Here is a 17,512-nt window from a genome sequence, read left to right as displayed (position 1 = left end):
CTGAGGTATGCAGAAGCTTCTCAGGGCACCTCACCACTAAGGAAAATGAGAACAAAGTCTTAGAAATTTCAAGAAATGTTGGGCGTGATTCTCCCAAAACGGGAGAAATCGTAAAGCTGCCGTAAAACCCGGGCGGGTTTTACGGCAGCGCGCCCCTTCCCGACCGGGGACCGATTCTGGTCCCCGGTCGGGGCTAGCAGCCCGACGCCGTAGGCTCCGGCAAGACGGGCTTAACGAAAATCGTTAAGCCCGCTTGCCGGAGTTAGCGCCGGCTGACGCGTCATATGACGTCGGCCGCGCATGCGCAGTTTGGAAGACTCCAACCCGCGCATGCGCGGGTGACGTCATCGCGTTTTTGCGCAAAACCCGCGCATGCGCGGGCCGGGTTGCCCCTCAGCCGCCCCGCGAATGGATACTGCGGGGCGGCGGAAGGACAAGTAGTGCGCGGGCATCGGGCCCGCTGCCCGCGATTGGTGCCCACCGATCGCGGGCCCATGGCACCACGGCCGTGCCAATCGGTGCCATGGTTATTAATAGCGAGTTTGTGACGCCGTTTTTACGAACGCAAGACCAGGTGTGTTTGCCATTCATAAAAACGGCGGAAAGGGCTGGGACTTCGGCCCATCTAACAGCTGAGAATCGCTGCCGGCCGTAAAAAAACGGCGGCAGCGATTCGGGTCGGGACTTCGGCGGGGGGGGGGGGGGGAGAATAGCGGGAGGGCGGCAAAAATGTCGGGAAGGCCCTCCCGCTATTCTCCCACCCGTCGTGGGGGGCGGAGAATTTCGCCCGTTGTGTTGTTCTGAAGACTGTGCAAATATGTGGAGGGTTCATTAGTTTAGACCAGTCACATGGGAACATTTTACGTAGGTAGAAAGCTTGAAAACATAAGACGAGCTGGGTGCGTGTGCTCTACTCAAAGGCAAAAGGGACACTAAGACTGGATCGCTTGACACACTTCCCTTCTGGTGATGTCATGCTGCTGTCTTTTACAGGCATATTTCAATTTCTGAGTGCACAGGATACAGCGAAGGTTATGGGTTCTGACAACATCCCAGTTGTAGTACTGAAGATTTGTGCTCCAAAACTAGTCTTCCCTGTAGCCAAGCTGTTCTTGTACAGCTACAATGTTGGTGACTACCCAACAGCATCAGTTCAACATGATGCCACACCATCAATTCCTCAAGGGCCACTAATTGCCTCACCAGTGATTTCCATGCTCCAAGAAGGAGTAAAACATAATGGGCATTAACCTCAGAAAGGAAAGATTAAGAAGGAGTAATTGAAAGATTGATTGAAGACGTAAGAAAAGCAAGTTAAGTGGAAGACATGCTGGAAATTTGAATGAAAAGCAAAAACGTTTCAAAACCCACAGCAAGGCAATGAGCACATGTGAAGGGAACAAGTTGTCAAGATTTTGGCGTTGTCCTCCAACTCAGGTGACAGCTGTCTGTTCTCTTCGTAGATGTTGATTGACCCACTGCTTGTTCTTGTTCTTGATTTTGTTCTTCTTGTTTGAGACCTGAAAGAGTGCTGCATAGGTCAAAAGTTGATACGGTCTGATCGAGCAAGAATAATCTGGATCCATGGTGTTGTTTCAAGTTACATTAGCTGGCTATATATTGTGAAATGTTTTCATCAAAAACTGTACTGTAAATTGAAAGTTTTTTGTTAGTGAGAAGCTGGGCAGGATTCTCCAATCCCGCGGCAGAGTGTCCACGCCGTTGTACATACCGTCGCGTTTTAAGACGGTGTGAACTGGTCGCTCCCAAGTCTAATTCTGGTACCTACAGGGGGCCAGCACGGTGCTGGAGCAGCTCGCACTGCTCCAGCTGCAGATCCCGGCGCAAACTGTGCACCACGGGATCTGTGCATGCGCAGTTGTGCCGGCGCTAACGAGGACATGCACAGTGGCGCCGGCATCATCGCACACATGCGCAGTGGCCTCCATCAACGCGCCGGCCCGATGCAACATGACGCAGGGCTTCAGGGGCTGGCGCATAGGAAAGGAGGTCCCCAGCCACAGAGGCCGGCCCACTGATCAGTGGGTCCCGATCGCGGGCCAGACCACATCGGAGGGCCCCCCCGGGGTCAGAATCCCCCCCGCCCACCCCCACCCACAGGCCGCCACTCGACCCTTACACGCCGAGGTCCCGCCGACCCAGGGCAGGTTAGAACGGCGCCGGCGGGAATCGGCTCTTTTCCTACGGCTGCTCGGCCCATTCGGGCCGGAGAATCGGCGGGCCGGCCGCGCACAGCGGCCTGCGATTGGCGCCGCGCCAGCGCCAGTGGCGCCGATTCTCCGCACTGCAGAGAATCGCGTGCTGGTGTCGGGGCGGCATGGCCCATTCGCGGGGATTCTCCGGCCCGGCGCAGGGCTGGGAGAATCCCGTCCCCTGTGTCTGATACGTTAGTAATTAGCGTCAACATTTTTCAAAAGGATTTCAGCTTATTTATAATTTTTTCTGTTTATTTCTTTAGAAACCGGGGAAGGAGAAACCAGTGGAAGAGGAGGAGGGAGCCAAACGATTTGACCCTCTTCATCAACTCATTCTTCTTTTCAGCAGGACAGCTTTAACTGAAAAATGGTAGGCTCAGGAGAGTAGTACAATTAGCATGACTTGCTTTTCATTTCCTTTACCTTTGACAAGGGAAGAGCCACAAAGAGGCTATTTGTACCCAAAGCCAAGAAGATAGGAGAAGCAGGCGTAATTCTTATGGATCCGTGTGTAATTTGGGGACTGCTGTCATAGAATCATAGAATTTACAGCGCAGAAGGAGGCCACTCAGCCAATCGAGGGCAGCACGGTAGCATTGTGGTTAACACAATTGCTTCACAGCTCCAGGGTCCCATGTTCGATTCCCGGCTTGGGTCACTGTCTGTGCGGAATCTGCACGTTCTCCCCGTGTGTGCGTGGGTTTCCTCCGGGTGCTCCGGTTTCCTCCCACAGTCCAAAGATGTGCAGGTTAGGTGGATTGGCCATGCTAAATTGTCCTTAGTGTCCAAAATTGCCCTCAGTGTTGGGTGGGGTTACTGGGTTATGGGGATAGGGTGGAGGTGTGGGCTTGGGTACGGTGCTCTTTCCAAGAGCCGGTGCAGACTCGATAGTCTGAATGGCCTCCTTCTGCACTGTAAATTCTATGATCAATGATCCGCATGGTAACTCAGTGTCTACCATAGATCCCGTTTCCTCTTCATAATTGGCATATCATCCCATGGGGCATGAACAGTAAATTACTGCGGATGTGGGAATCGGAAACAAAACAGAAAATACTGGACAATCTCAGCAGGTCTGACAGCATCTGTGGAGAGAAAACAGTGTCATAGCCATACAGCAGTATTCTCCCTTCTAGGGACTAAGTCCCCATGACAGTGGGAGAACCGGCGCCAACCACTCCTGTGTCGAAAGCCCCCAAAAGTGCGCACTTCCAGGGGATAGGTGGACGCCGGAGGGCTTAGCTCCGCTCCAGCCAGTGGCAAAGGGACTGCGCGAGTTCATGCATGCGCAGACCGGCCGCCGTATTTAGGTGCATGCGCGGGGGGTTCTCTTCTTCGCGCCGGCTATGGCGTAACCCTACAGGGGCCGGCGCGGAAGGAAGGAGTGCCCCCACGGAACAGGCCTGCCCACAGATCGGTGGGCCCCGATCGTGCGCCAGGCCACCTTGGGGGGCCCCTCCCCAGGGGTCGGATCCCCCGCGACCCCCCCGAGGACCGCCCCCACCGACTTACCTGCTAGGTCCCACGGTGTGGGACCATACGTAACCCACGCCGGCAGGACTGGCCAAAAACAGACGGCCGCTCGGCCTATCGGGGCCTGGAGAATCGCTGGGGAGGTGAGGGGGGGGGTGCTCCCAACGGCACCCGACCGGCGTGGCATGAACCCTGCCCCCGCCTGAAAACCGGCGCCGGTGAATACAGCAGCTGGTGTTGGGCCGGGATTTGCACTGCCCCCCGGGATTCTCCGACCCGGCGGGGGGTCGGAGAATCCCGCCTATAGAGTTATGGATGTTTACAGCCTGGAAACAGGCCCTTTGGCCCAGCTTGTCCATGCCGCCCAGTTTCCATCACTAAGCTGGTCCCACTTGCCTTCATTTGGCCCATATCCCTCTATTGCCCATGTAACCGTCTAACTGCTTTTTAAAGGACAAAATCGTACCCACCTCTACCACTACCTCTGGCAGACCGTTCCAGATGCTCACCACCCTCTTGAGTGAAGAAATTTCCCCTCTGGTATCTTTTGTATCTCTCTCCTCTCAACTTAAACCTATGCCCTCTAGTTCTAGACTCCTCTACCTTTGGGAAAAGTGTCGGCTATCTAATTATCGATGCTCCTCATTATTTTATAGACCCCTAAAAGATTACCCCTTATCCTCCTACGATCCAGGGAAAAAAGTCCCAGCCTACCCAGCCTCTCCTTATAACTTAGACCATCAAGTCCTGGTAGCATTCTCGTAAATCTCTTTCTAGTTTAACACTACCCTTCTTATAATAAGATGACCAGAACTGTGCACAGTATTCCATTTGTGGTCTTACCAATGCCTTGTACATCTTCAACAAGGCGTCCCAACTCCAGTATTCAATATTCTGACCAATAAAACCAAGCATCCTGAATGCCTTCTTCACCACCTGCAGCTCCACTTTCAAGGAGCTGTGAGCCTGTATTCCTGGACTCTTTGTTCTGTAACTCTCCCCAACTCTCTACCATTAACTAAGTAGGTCCTGCCCTGATTTGATCTTCCAAAATGCATCACCTTACATTTATCCAAATTAAACTCCAGAACTGGAACCAAGATGAGATGTATACTGTTGTTGGGGGGTGGGGGTGTGGAGCTGGCTAGGGGGTCAGTGATTGACAACAATGTAGAGGACAGAAAGTCAAAGGGAATGTAAATGTGCTGATCATGGCTAAGAAACATGCTGATAGTGCATGTTAAGAGATCAGAATGCGTCAATGGCACAACAGGGGTAAGCAGTGTGGCCAAGGACAACTTGGAACAGGGAACATATGGCCATTGTAGGGAGGGGGAGATAATGGTGAGGTAAAAACGGATCGATGGAAGAAATTAAAATAAATTAATAGAAATAAAAATGGGGTGAGGGTGGAGGAGAATGTTAAGTGCAGAAAGATGTAACGTGCCAAATTAGAAGATGAAGTGCTGTTCCTCCAGTTTCGTTGGGCTTCACTGGAACATTGCAGGAGGCCAAGGACAGACATATGAACATGCGAGCAGGATGGTGAGTTGAAATGGCAAGTGACAGGCGGGCCCTGGTTTTTCTTACGAACAGACCAGAGGCGTTCTGCAAAGCGGTTACCCAGTCTCCGTTTAGTCTTTCCAACGTAGAGCAGGCTGCATTTGGAACAGCAAATCCAATAGACCAGATCGAAGAAGATCCACGTGAAGCGCCACCTCACCTGAAAAGAGTGTTTAGGCCCTGGGATGGTAAGCAGGGAGGAGGTAAAGGGGAAGGTGTTGGATAGGGCATTCATTATGTTGGTCTCCTCTTGTCGACCCAAGAGGACCAACAGTGGAGATACAGTGCTTGTTGCTGCTCGGTTGACAAATGAGAAATGGGACAAGAATTAATTTTAAGGTCAATATTTCCATTCCTGCTAAGCCATTACCCATGTGGAGTTACTGAGCTACACACTTGCCTGGCTGGCAAAGCCAAGACTTTTTACCATCATTGGTGATTGCCATGCCCCTTAACATTGTCCTCTTCTTAAACATTTTCTTTGCTTGTGATGTGGCAAGTTGCTTTCTTTGCATCCAAACACAACCTTTGTTTCTTTACTATGCCCATTACCACTCTCTTTGGCTCTTGGATCATGAATTTGTTATTTAATCACCCTTGACCTCTACCCTTCTCCTTCACTCTTCCTGCCCCATCTTCCCTGTCACTGGCTTAAAAACTTACATTTCTATCTCCAGTTATTTTGAGAGGGCATTGATCTGAGACATTGGGCCATTATTCTTGTGGAGTAGCAATAGTGATTGTGTTTCTGCTCCCGTCCTAGTCACTTACACCTCCCGCCCGACCTTCCGCCTCAGGTTGGGTTAGGAAGGTGCAGTTCAATGAGTTTCCCAGGTCCTCAGTCAACTGCAGGAGAGTCAAGGGTCAGGAGGATGTGCCCCATCTTTTTACAGCACCAACTGTCGGGGAAGTAGGGAATGTCAGGAGTGTGGGGTGTCAAGGATTGTCGGATGGTGGGTTTGTGTCAGATTTTGGAGGTTGTGTGGACAGTGGAGGGGTTGTTGGGGCAATGTTTAGAGGCCGTGGTCAATCAGGGAATGTAATTGGGAGGGGGGATTGGGGCTATCACTGGGTATTTGGTCAGTGGGAAGGTAGGTAATTGGGGGGTTGGTCATTGGGGGGGGTTGGTCAGTGGGCTGGAGACATGTGATTAGTAGGGAGATCAGTTGATGGGTCTGGGTGGTCAGTCATGGGGGGTTGGGTGGTCAGTGGAGTTGTCAGATGGTGATCAGTGTGGCAGGGGGTTGCCAGTGGCATTGGGTTAAGTGGTCAGTTGTGGATAACATGTGGTGGCGGAGGGGGTTGAGTGATCAGTTGGGTGGTGGTCGGTGAGAGTAGTTGGGATGTTGGTCGAGTAGTCCGGAGATCTTATAGTGATTTGGGAGGGTAGTCGACAGGTCCCATGGTGGTCAGGAGGGTAATCAGATTGCCATGTGGGGGGCTGAGGGAGGAATCTTTTGAAAGGGTGGGGTACAGATGAGGGAGACAGAGGATGAAGCGGGTGTTTGGGTGGTCCCAAGGAGGGGGTTGGAAGTGTAATCAGGGCGTCCTGCTGGGTAGTCGAGGAGGGCGTGATGGGTTATGGCCTTGTTGGGGGGGTGGGGGGGGTGGGGCAGCGGTCATTGGTTGGGGGAGTGTTGTCAGGAGGGGGTGTTGTCGGGGGGGGGGGGGGGGGGGGGGGGGTTGGTGAGGGTCTGTACTATAGTTTCCCAGTGGTTTTAATTCTACTAATTTTTCCTGACTAGCTGTTCCTGTCGGAAAGTCAGAACTATCCAAAGACTGATTTCAGTTGGAGTTTCAGATGGTTGGCAGTGCAGTGAAATTACTCAATGGAAGTTTGAAGTTCCCGGTCAATTGCTGTGTAATCCTTAACGTGTGGACCTCCAGAGGTGGTGAGGGGAGGAGGGGGCACATCTTTTGGGAGGTGGGACCCCCAGCACATCTTTGGGGGTAACCCCCGGGAACAACACAATGGAGCTCAGAAGTTATGGGGAAGTAACTCGCTGCCTGAACTACTGAGTAATTCCGGCAAGTTTTATTTATTTATTTATTTATTTATTTAAATTTGTGAACTTGTGTTGAGTCAATACATTCACTTCAAGAAAAAGGCTCCAGTTATTGACTCTCTACCACTCCCATTCTATCAGTGCCGGGGGGGCGGGGTTGTGGCGACTGCACCTCTTCACATCTAGTCAGTAGTTTATGGAATTGCCGCCTGGCTAGAGTAGTAAAGTAATAAGTCAGACTGATTTCAGATACTATCGGCTGTTTTGATGGGAAGACTGTAAGATCTCTCTAGATGGATGAGCTAAGGTTGGTGAGGTGACATGTATGGCTTTACATCCTGATTTGTGCTTGTCTTCCGATCAAAGAAGCTTCTTTTTGTTCAGCAAATGGAGCGCAACCATTTATGGTGCTGAAATTTCTGAACTGAACTTGCTGAGATGACTTATTGAATCTATCCTGTCATGTTGAGATTGAACAGCTGGGGACATTTTTGGGTAAGTCTAAGGTGCATGCCTTGAGACTAAGAGCAGAGTGATGTGGAACTGTTTGAAAAGTTTGGACTCTTCAATCTTGAAAGGAGGCGAGCGACAGGGGTCCTTAAGGAGTCACATGTGTAATATTAATGAGAAAGGGAAGGTACCAAAGTATTAGGAACTATTTCCTGTTCAACTGCAGTTATTGAACTGACGTACGAAGGTACAAAGTGCAAAAAGGTAAAGTTCAGGACTGATAGTGTTAATTAACCCCTGCAATGGTCTTTGAAAGGCACGGTATCTAACCTCATTAAAAGATAAATCAGAAATTGTGATGGATTGCAGTCTTTGAAAGGATGTGCCAAAACTTCATCTTTGACTAGTAGATCATGTTAGCTAACATTTCAGCTGCTGAAGCTTGACATTTCCTTGAAGCCACTTCCATACTATCAAATTAACTTTGTGTACAAACGCCGGTTCCTCCACATTTTTGACAAGTTACAACTTTGGAGTAAGAGCTCCTCGGAAGACACTTTGGCTCTACGGGCAGCACGGTAGCACAAGTGGATAGCACTGTGGCTTCACAGCGCCAGGGTCCTAGGTTTGATTCCCCGCTGGGTCACTATATGTGCGGAGTCTACACGTTCTCCCCGTGTGTGCGTGGGTTTGCTCCGGGTGCACCGGTTTCCTCCCACAGTTCAAAGACGTTCAGGTTAGGTGGATTGGCCATGCTAAATTGCCCTTAGTGACCAAAAAGGTTAGGAGGGGTTATTGGGTTACGGGGATAGGGTGGAAGTGAGGGCTTAAATGGGTCGGTGTAGACTCGATGGGCCGAATGGCCTCCTTCTGCACTGTATGTTCTTTGTTCTATATTCATTACTCCTTTCTTGTCCTTTAGAGAGAGACAATGCCAGAAAGTTACCATCTATTGCTCATACCAGTTTGCCCTGAGGACACTTAAGAGTTGACCACAATACGTAGTTATTCACCGAATGAAAATAAATCAGTTGTTATGGTCATTTTTGCACCCCAAACCCTCGCAAATGATTTGATCATTTAATTCTACCTCACAGCTTGACAAAGGGATTTTAATTCACTATCTCTGGCTTGTTATTCTATAACCATGCTGTACAAATATAATAGTGGTGTGATTATGGCCTTTGAATTTCTATGTGATTCTCTTGATAACTTGGTAACTTCATTGGGAAATCTGGAGGAGTGACATTAACAGCCATTTATACGGCTTTTTTAAGGTTTCTGCCGGGAATTCTAACCCATGTTATACAAACACTTCAAAATATCCTGAGCTAATTCAGGTATGATTTTAAAATATACTGAGAACATTCTCTTCTGTTCTCCTCAGTAACCTGGAAGAAGACTTCCTCTACATGGCTTATGCTGACATTATGGCGAAGGTAATGATTGAATTTCATTGATAACTGAATTCAGTGCAAATTATTTGTATAAATATTAAGACTCAATTCTTCTCTATAGGTAAAATAATTGACATTGAATGGTTTTTACAAAGCTATAATGGCTGAACATATGGGGCACGTAGTCAGTGATGCGACGAGGTCATTAAATCTCGTGAGAGACCTCTTGCGAGATTTTGGACGCTCGGAACACCTTGCGAGATCTAACGAGATCCAGATTAACATATTTAAGTGAGCCATTAGGCTCATTAAAATATGCCTGCGCCCCGATTCTCTCCCGAGGCCTGGGAACTAAAGTCCGCACCTGGGAGACCTCGCCATGGCATCGTTTATCACTGCTCCACACAAAGGTGGACCAGGCGTAACGGCACCTGGGCCATTGGAGGCTCCCGGATGGTCAGGCTCAGGGCAGTGTGGTACCCTGGCACTCCCGCTGGCACCCGGGCACCTTTGCAGTGTTACCCTGGCAGTGTTACGGATGACACTGCCAGGTTGGGAGGAGAACTTCCAGGGGTGTCTTGCCCTTAAGAGGTGAGCTGAGGTTAGTGGGTGGTGGTAGGGGGGGGGGGGGGGGGGGGGGGGTGGAGAAACACCTCTAAGATGTATGTTGGGGCAGTGGGGGGATAGTAAGGCCATGGCGGGGTTTCCCAAGGGGTGTCAAAATTTTGCGGCGGAATTTAAAGTGGCGCCCCCATCTCTTCCTACTGGAAGTAAGGTAAGTGCAGCCTTGGCGGGGCGCTCGCGACCGAGGCCAAAAATCACACAGAGTCCTGTTAGACAGCAGCGCCAAGAAAGACTTTGCTATACTCGCCCAAAACAGCACTCTGGGCGGGATTCTCCGTTGTCCGATGCCCATATCATAATCAGCAATCAGGTGCAGAATCCATTCCGCCGCCCAAATCGAGGCCGACACCGGTTTGACACTGGTCACCCATGCTCGGCCCCCTCAGAAGTGGCGTAACTGCGCCGCACGCCGTTGCAACGACGGGCCGAGTTCCCGACCGCGCGATTGACGTGTGGCCTGAACAGTCGGGAACCCGGCCTGGCAGTCGCGGACTGTGTCCAGCGCCGCCAACGCTGCCAGGAACCGTGCCATTGGCCGGGGGATGGGCTTCCGCAAGCGCTGGGGGAACTGGTGGGGGGGTACCAGGGGGTGACCTTTGGGTCGTGGATGGCGGGTAAGGTCCGCGCATGGCCGACGCCATGTTGTACGGCACGACCACTGCAGGTTGTCGCACGGCCACGGACCTGGCCATACTCTGGCTGTTTTTGGCATGGGAGCCGGGAGTTTCACTTAGTTCTGCTGATAGTTCCTCAATGGTCCCAGAATCGGTCAGGGTTTGATGTGTTTTGGCATCATAACACACCCATGAATTTCCATATCTGTCAGCATTTAGCCGCTGAAAGGGAAAATCCAGCCCTTCTGTTGTTTGCATGTTAAATCGTCCCTGTGGTTGCTTCACCTTTCCCATATAGCAGGAAATGTTGCAAATAGTTCACAATGTGTAATCTTGTCCTAAGAGGGCTGATTAGAATGGAACTGGTCGTAGAGGCTTCGATGGGTGAAAGAGGGCAGGGACCTGGAATGTGACCTGGGCGCAAATACTTAGAGCAGTTGACTTTAGAGTCAGCAATGGGCCAGATATAGTTAATAATCTAAAGGTGTGTGAACATCTATCCATTTCTGATCATAGTAGGTGGGATTTTGTAGAGGATTTTGAGGAGTGGGCAAGTTGGCAGGCTGGTGGCACTCTGCACATTTACAGGACACAGTGGACAGTCAGCGGAGGCCACAGCAATGACAGTCCGTGCCTGGCCAAGCTGATCCCGGGTCAATGCCACGAACCCATGGCCCATCCCGTGGTCACCCCCGCTACTCCCCCCGGCTCTGGCAGACGTCCCCCAGCCAGTGGACTGTCAGTCCACCCTTGTGCCTTTGGAAACTTTTCTTACCTCCTCTCTCTCCCTCAGCAGCCACAGTGCCTGATCTCCATTTCCAAATATCACACCAGCGTCACCTCTGCCTGGTGGAGGTAGAGCATCACGGAAGCCCAGAGACTATCGGGTCAAGCCTGTTAATGATATGTTAAGGAGGGCTACTGTATGTTTTGCATGTCCACGCTGCCAGGGGGCGTATAATGCATTCACGCCACCATCGAAGCACCGGAGCATGGCATCCGTTTGGTGTCTTGATAATGCCCTCTGAAAATGTCATATCTTTTAAATTGAAACGCATTTCAATGTGTTGTTACTGCAGAGCTGTCATGTAGAAGAGGACGAGGATGGCGAAGAAGAAGTCAAAAGTTTTGAAGTAAGACTTACCTCGATTAATCTCTCAGATAGGACACATTAGAGTATCTTTCACAGCTTCCATGTGTAAACTAATTGCCTTTTGTAGACGTCATTGCGTAATACCAACTGCTTTGAGCTTTACCGCTGTGAATTTGCTGCTTATTTTAAGTTGAATGTGATGTTTAATTCTCGCAATGTGAACATACACAATGGGCGGGATTCTCCCGAATCCCCGCGATGGCCCGATGCCATCGTAAAAAGCGGTGCGAACCACTCCGGCGCAGGGCCGACAGGAAGTGGCAGAATCCTCTGCACGTCCGGGGGCTAGGCCGGCGCCGAAGGGCTGGCGCGAGTTAGCGCATGTGCAGAACCGCCGGCGTGGTTCCACGCATGTGCAGACCAGCCGGCATATACTAGCGCATGCGCAGTGGGGTGTCTTCTCCACACCGGCCATGGTGGAGCCCTACAGGGCCGGCGCAGAAGGAAGTAGTGCCCCCACGGCACAGGCTCGCCTGCAGATTGGTGGGCCCCGATTTTCAGGCCAGGCCACAGTGGGTCCCCCCCGTGCCCCCTCGAGGACCTCACCAGCCGACCTACCAGCCAGGTCCCGCCTTGTGGGACCATGTTCAATCCACGCCGGCAGGACTGCCAGAAACCGACGGTCACTCGGCCTATCAGGGCCCGGAGAATTGGCGGGGGGAATTCACATGCATAATTGAATCATCACTGGATACAGCTGAGAACCAGAAGCTATCATGTGGAAGGGAAGTAGTATTGATACTCAAAGTGCTGCAAAGCTGAATCCATGACAAGGTGTAATCTAATGCCCATGGCTAGGAGAAATTGGCATAATTTACTTCAATATCCAAAGGTAATTATAACCCAAACATCAACGGTCCCTAGGTTTATTTTTCTTATGGTTGCAGTGGCCCGTTTTGAACCGCAGAGGATGGATTTCAAAACTGGAAAAAATACCAAGTATTGATTCCTTTTAATATGGTTTAACCTTTCAAAAAAAAATTTGAGATTGGAAGAATAGTTTCTAAATCCTGTCACATTTGCAAAATCTACGATGGGGATCGGTTCTGATTGTTTGATGCAGTTATTTATATACATCCTGGTGGCACTTTTTAAAACTGAGCAAGGAATTTGACATGCTCTTAAAATATTGGTTGCCACGGAATACATCCATTCTGCATACAAAAGATGAACAAGTAAGCTGACAAGCGGTCATCCATGCAAGACATTTCACCTGTAATATAAAATACTGGAGGAAGCAATGTCAATTTCAGTGCACATCTCTCCAGGTTTTCCTGTCAATTAAATGAGTCTAATGCTACTCAAATTATTTATGGGAAAATCGCACAACAATTTCAGACGAGGGCAGATGAGTGGTTAAAATCTGGAAATTAGGGGCAGCACAGTGGTGCAGTGGTTAGCACTGGGACTACGGCGCTGAGGACCCGGGTTCGAATCCCGATCCTGGGTCATTGTCCGTGTGGAGTTGCATATTCTTCCCGTGTCTGTGTGGGTTTCACCCCCACAACCCAAAGATGTGCAGGTTAGGTGGATTGGCCACGCTAAATTGCCCCTCAATTGGAAAAAAAAAATTGGATACTCTAAATTTATTTTTTTTAATCTGGAGATTGCCGCCAAATTGTACCGCTCTGCGAATAGCTTTGCAAAAACAACATATTGCATTCTGACTCACCATTCAATGAATTGGAGGGGGTGACATTCCTTTACTTGCGCATTAGGTAGGAACTAAATTCACCACAAAGAAGTTATGGGTTTGTTCAATTCAGTCTGAAGTACCCTTTTTAAAAGTGGGAATAGTGTTACTTACTGCTGATCAACCTCGCTGACACTGAAAATGAACTATTGCAAGAGTGGAACTCATTCTTCCAGTATTTAATTGTTGTTGAACTTGAGGCCATCCAAAACTCTATTGTACATGTCCCAACTCGAACCATGCCCCATTCACTCATCACCACTGTGCTCACTGATCGATACTCGCTCCTGCTTAAGCCAGTCTCAATTTTAAAATTTGTGTCTTTAAATTCATCCGTATGTCTGTCGCCCTCCAAGGTATCTGCGCTGCTCCAATTCCGGCTCCTTCAGCATCCACAATTTTAATTGCTCCAGCATTGCATCAGTACCTTGAACTGCCAAGGTCTTGACGTTGGAGACTTCTTAAAAAATATATAATGACTTTTTTAACTTTCAGTTGGGAGGGCAATTCACTTTCACGTGTTTCCTTACTGTTATTTGTCAGATACTTTACAGTTGGGAAGTTGTACCTAATATTCATTCATTCATGCGTTTGTTCGTTCATTCATTCAGCCATCCATCCGTCGATTCATTCCTTCATTCATTCATTCCTTCAATCATTCATCTGTCCATCCATCCATTCATTCCTTTGTCCGTTTGTCCGTTCATTCATTCAGATGTCCATCCATCCATCCGGCCATTCATTCACTCACTCACTCATTCATTCTTTGATTCATTGTGTACTCTGCCCAAAGGACGGTTCCCAGTATATTGTCTTCTGATGTTTCGTTCTGAGCTTTTTCCTAGGCAGTTTTCTTTTTAGTGCTGTTTTGCCATTGCCTTGCCACTCTGAGGGGCAAGAGCAAGGAGGCAGGCCCAAGTCTACCTCAGGAAGAAGGGGAATTGATCCTGCGCTGTTGGCGGTATTCTAACACATGCTGGCCATCTGGCCAACTGAGCTAATTGGGCCCCCATGAACGTAACATAGACAGCCCCTAAATGAAAGGGGGTGGAAAATAACTTAAGGGAGGGAGCTTGTGAGACATGCAAAATCCATCCTATGGAGGCTACGAAAGGAATGCTGCAGCTTTAATAAAAGCAAAAACTTCTGAACTGACCAAATTTTGTTTTCCTTCGCCATGTAGCTACTAAGGAAGAGGTTCAAAATGAAGGCAGAACTGTCAGAATTTGGCATGGCTAAGTGGAGCAAGGCTGCACTTTACTTTACTCGCCCATTTTAGATTTATCACCATTTTCTTCCAGAGTTTTTTTTTCGCTAAATGGAAATGACAAAAAATTGATCAATTTTGTTTTTGCAGCGTGATATAATCAAAGATTTACGAAACAAATTTGGCAGCCTCTGGGAAACGACTCTGGTAAAACAAATAAAAAGAAAAGAAAACAAACAATAAACCCCACTAATTGTTCTGTGTTAGTCTCATTTACAATCATTTTTGTTTATAATCCAGTACCATCTTCATTGGTGTTATTTCTTGATTTTTCCCTCTATGTTTTATATGTAAATATAAACATTCCCTTAAAAGCCTTAATTTATTTTCAAAACCTTTTCCATCTGAATTGTCTGCTTCTTTCAGTGTGTTTCTGAGTAGTTCAAATAGAACATAAAGGCAGCAAAACCAATTTCATGAGAACTCGCTTTTTTTTGCTGCTGCTATTGCTGCTGCTGCTGCTCCTCATAAACCACACGTCTCCCAAAATTTCTTTTCTCCGGACATTACGCCGATTTACTCGTCTTACGCCCAATGATCTCAGCTTTCAGCTGTGCCTATGAACGCCCAATGCTGCTCAATTCTACAGGGCTCTAAACTGTCTTCTGTCGGTACTCTTTGTCCCATCCAAGCTGTGGTATCCTCTTTGCAGTCGACTTGCAGGCTTTAAATCTACCAGGAATTCGGACTTGTCAATCCCTGTTTTGCCAAGCCTTTTTCCATTACGCGCTGCTGAAAGACAATGGGCCCACTGTGGCGCTCCTCATGAGCACCCGTTCGTGGGGGCTATGTGTGTGATCGTGCACGTGCCTCAATGTCCCGTTGTGGTTCAGCTGAAACAAGGTCCACCACTCTTCTCAGGCACCACTCTGACCAAATGATTACATTCTTTTGGACACCAGGAAAGTTCAAGAGCATTTGCGGCATCTTTCGTTGATTTTCCAAATCGTAAGCAGTCCCAATCACGATCAGCAAACAACATAAGATCTATCCCAACATGCACTGAACATCACGATTCTAGAAGCTGTGTGGCAGAATGGAAAGAGGCTTTAAGAGTGCAACAGACAGTTTTTTGTAACATTCCGCAACGAGAAGTAAACGGTGTTTTCTGTTCTACTCTGTGAAAGCTTCGACAACCTTTTCAGGAGCTAAAGAGAATGCCAGATTCCTGCTAGAAAGGGCTTTGTTTTGGATCCATTTATTGATTGTGCAATCTCCTCAAAAAAGGATACTTCAGCTTTAGGATGGTTGAAGAAACTAGCAACACTGTTCAAAAATGGTAAACGCAGATGTCTTGGCATCTTTTTGTCAGCATCCTGCAAAGATGGAACCGAATACAGGTAACGGCAAAGTTGAAATTCTGGTGTTAGGCCTCCAAAATGCACGGCCTGAGAAGTTAGCATAGAGCCCTAGGTTTAAAAGAAAACCCTCCCTTTGGAGAAAAGGTGAAACGCTTAGTTTGCCTCTGTTCAATTGCGTATGTTTTCTCTTTAGGAGAAGGAAATGGAAAAACAAAAGCTTCTGTATCAGCAAGCGAGACTTCATGACCGAGGTGCTGCAGAGATGGTTCTGCAGATGATCAGTGCCAGCAAAGGTAAGAGTCACATAGAGCTGCACTGTAAAAGAAAAAAGCTTACCTCCAACCAGAGCTGTGCTTATGAGATAATGGTTCTTGCGTTATGAGTAGAAATACAGCAAATACAACTTGCTCTCATTGAAAAAGATTGAATATTTAAAATGAAAACATGCATCATGCCCACACTGGGAGAAATGGATAATCTAGTTGTCCACAGCATTGCAGATGTGGGGCAGGGTTCTCCGTTTAGGAGACTGTGGGCTGGATTCCCAAGCACGAGGAAGAGATTCAGGTTGCTCAGCTTTCCCCGAATGGAATCTTTCCCATTGTCACTTCATCAAAAAACTTGCAATATTTGTCATAAATACTCAGTGTCCCAGATTATTCTATTCATCTTTAAATGCACAGTGTCCGAGATGATAATTTTATCTTGGGGCGGCACGGTGGTGCAGTGGTTAGCACTGCTGCCCCACGCTGCTGAGAACCCGGGTTTGATCTCGACCCGGGTCGCTGTCCGTGCGGAGTTTGCACATTCTCCCCATGTCTCTATGGGTCTCATCCCCACAACCCAAAGATGTGCAGGCTAGGTGGATTGGTTACGCTAAATTGCACCTTAATTATATTTAGTTTTAAATATATAATTTTATCTTGAAGATTGTGGTTTCAACTGTGTAGAAACTCTACAGAAACATAGAATCCCTACAGTGCAAAAGGAGGGCATTCGGCCCATCAAGTCAGCACCGTCCCTCTGAAAGAGCACCCTACCTAGGTCCAATCCCCACGCTATCCCTGTAACCCCATCTAACCTTTGTACACGAAGGGGTTGTACACGAAGGGGCAATTTAGCGTGGCCTATTCATCTAACCTGCATATCTTTGGACTGTGAAAGGAAACTGGAGGAAACCATGCAGACACGGGAAGAATGTGCATACTCCATACAGTCACCCGAGGCCAGAATTCAACCTGGGTCACTGGTGCTGTGAGGCAGCAGTGCTAACCACTGTACCACCGTGCCGGCCCATGGTTCCTTTCAGAAGGAATCCTGATTATGCAGGAACAGTCAGCAAAAGATATGAAAGAACCATCAGAGACGGCCATCAGAGACTGCCATCATCCCCCATCAGAGACCCCTGTCAGAGTCTGCCGTTATCCCCCATCAGGGACTCCCATCCGAGATCCCCACTCTACCTGGACTGCCTTTTGGCTTTCAGGCAGGGTTGACTATTAAGGGTCTCTGATGGGGGTCGTTAATTGGGGGTCTAATGGTGGGTTCTGTTGATGGTGGGGGACAGAAGCGTTGGAGGGGGGAATCATGTCACCCTTATGCAAGCTGTGGGAGGACTGACGTCGTTATTTTCGTGGTTGGGGGTGGGGGGAGATACCCTTACTTGTAGTGGGGGAGGTGGGTTTCCGGATTTTCATTGTAGGGGAAGGGGGGCCTGCGTCGGGCTTCAGTATGGGACTGCCCAATCAAGATGGT

The 17,512-nt window shown here is 48.8% G+C and overlaps 1 protein-coding gene across 4 annotated transcripts in view; it reads left to right on the top strand.

Annotated features, from left to right (window-relative positions):
• Positions 1 to 17,512, top strand: part of ryr2a (ryanodine receptor 2a (cardiac)) — a 936,900-nt gene that overhangs the window by 769,731 nt on the left and 149,657 nt on the right. For all 4 annotated transcript variants that reach the window (XM_038814319.1, XM_038814304.1, XM_038814294.1 and 1 more), the window contains 4 exons: positions 2,480 to 2,586; positions 9,096 to 9,147; positions 11,423 to 11,476; positions 15,951 to 16,050. In XM_038814319.1, the coding sequence (XP_038670247.1) occupies positions 2,480 to 2,586; positions 9,096 to 9,147; positions 11,423 to 11,476; positions 15,951 to 16,050 (313 nt within the window). The remainder of the gene's footprint in view (positions 1 to 2,479; positions 2,587 to 9,095; positions 9,148 to 11,422; positions 11,477 to 15,950; positions 16,051 to 17,512) is intronic.

This window comes from Scyliorhinus canicula, chromosome 1 (assembly GCF_902713615.1).
Source record: "Scyliorhinus canicula chromosome 1, sScyCan1.1, whole genome shotgun sequence".
NCBI classification, from domain to species: domain Eukaryota; kingdom Metazoa; phylum Chordata; class Chondrichthyes; order Carcharhiniformes; family Scyliorhinidae; genus Scyliorhinus; species Scyliorhinus canicula.
The sequence above is the reverse complement of the archived record's forward strand: the minus strand, read 5'-3'. Positions and strand labels throughout refer to the sequence as shown.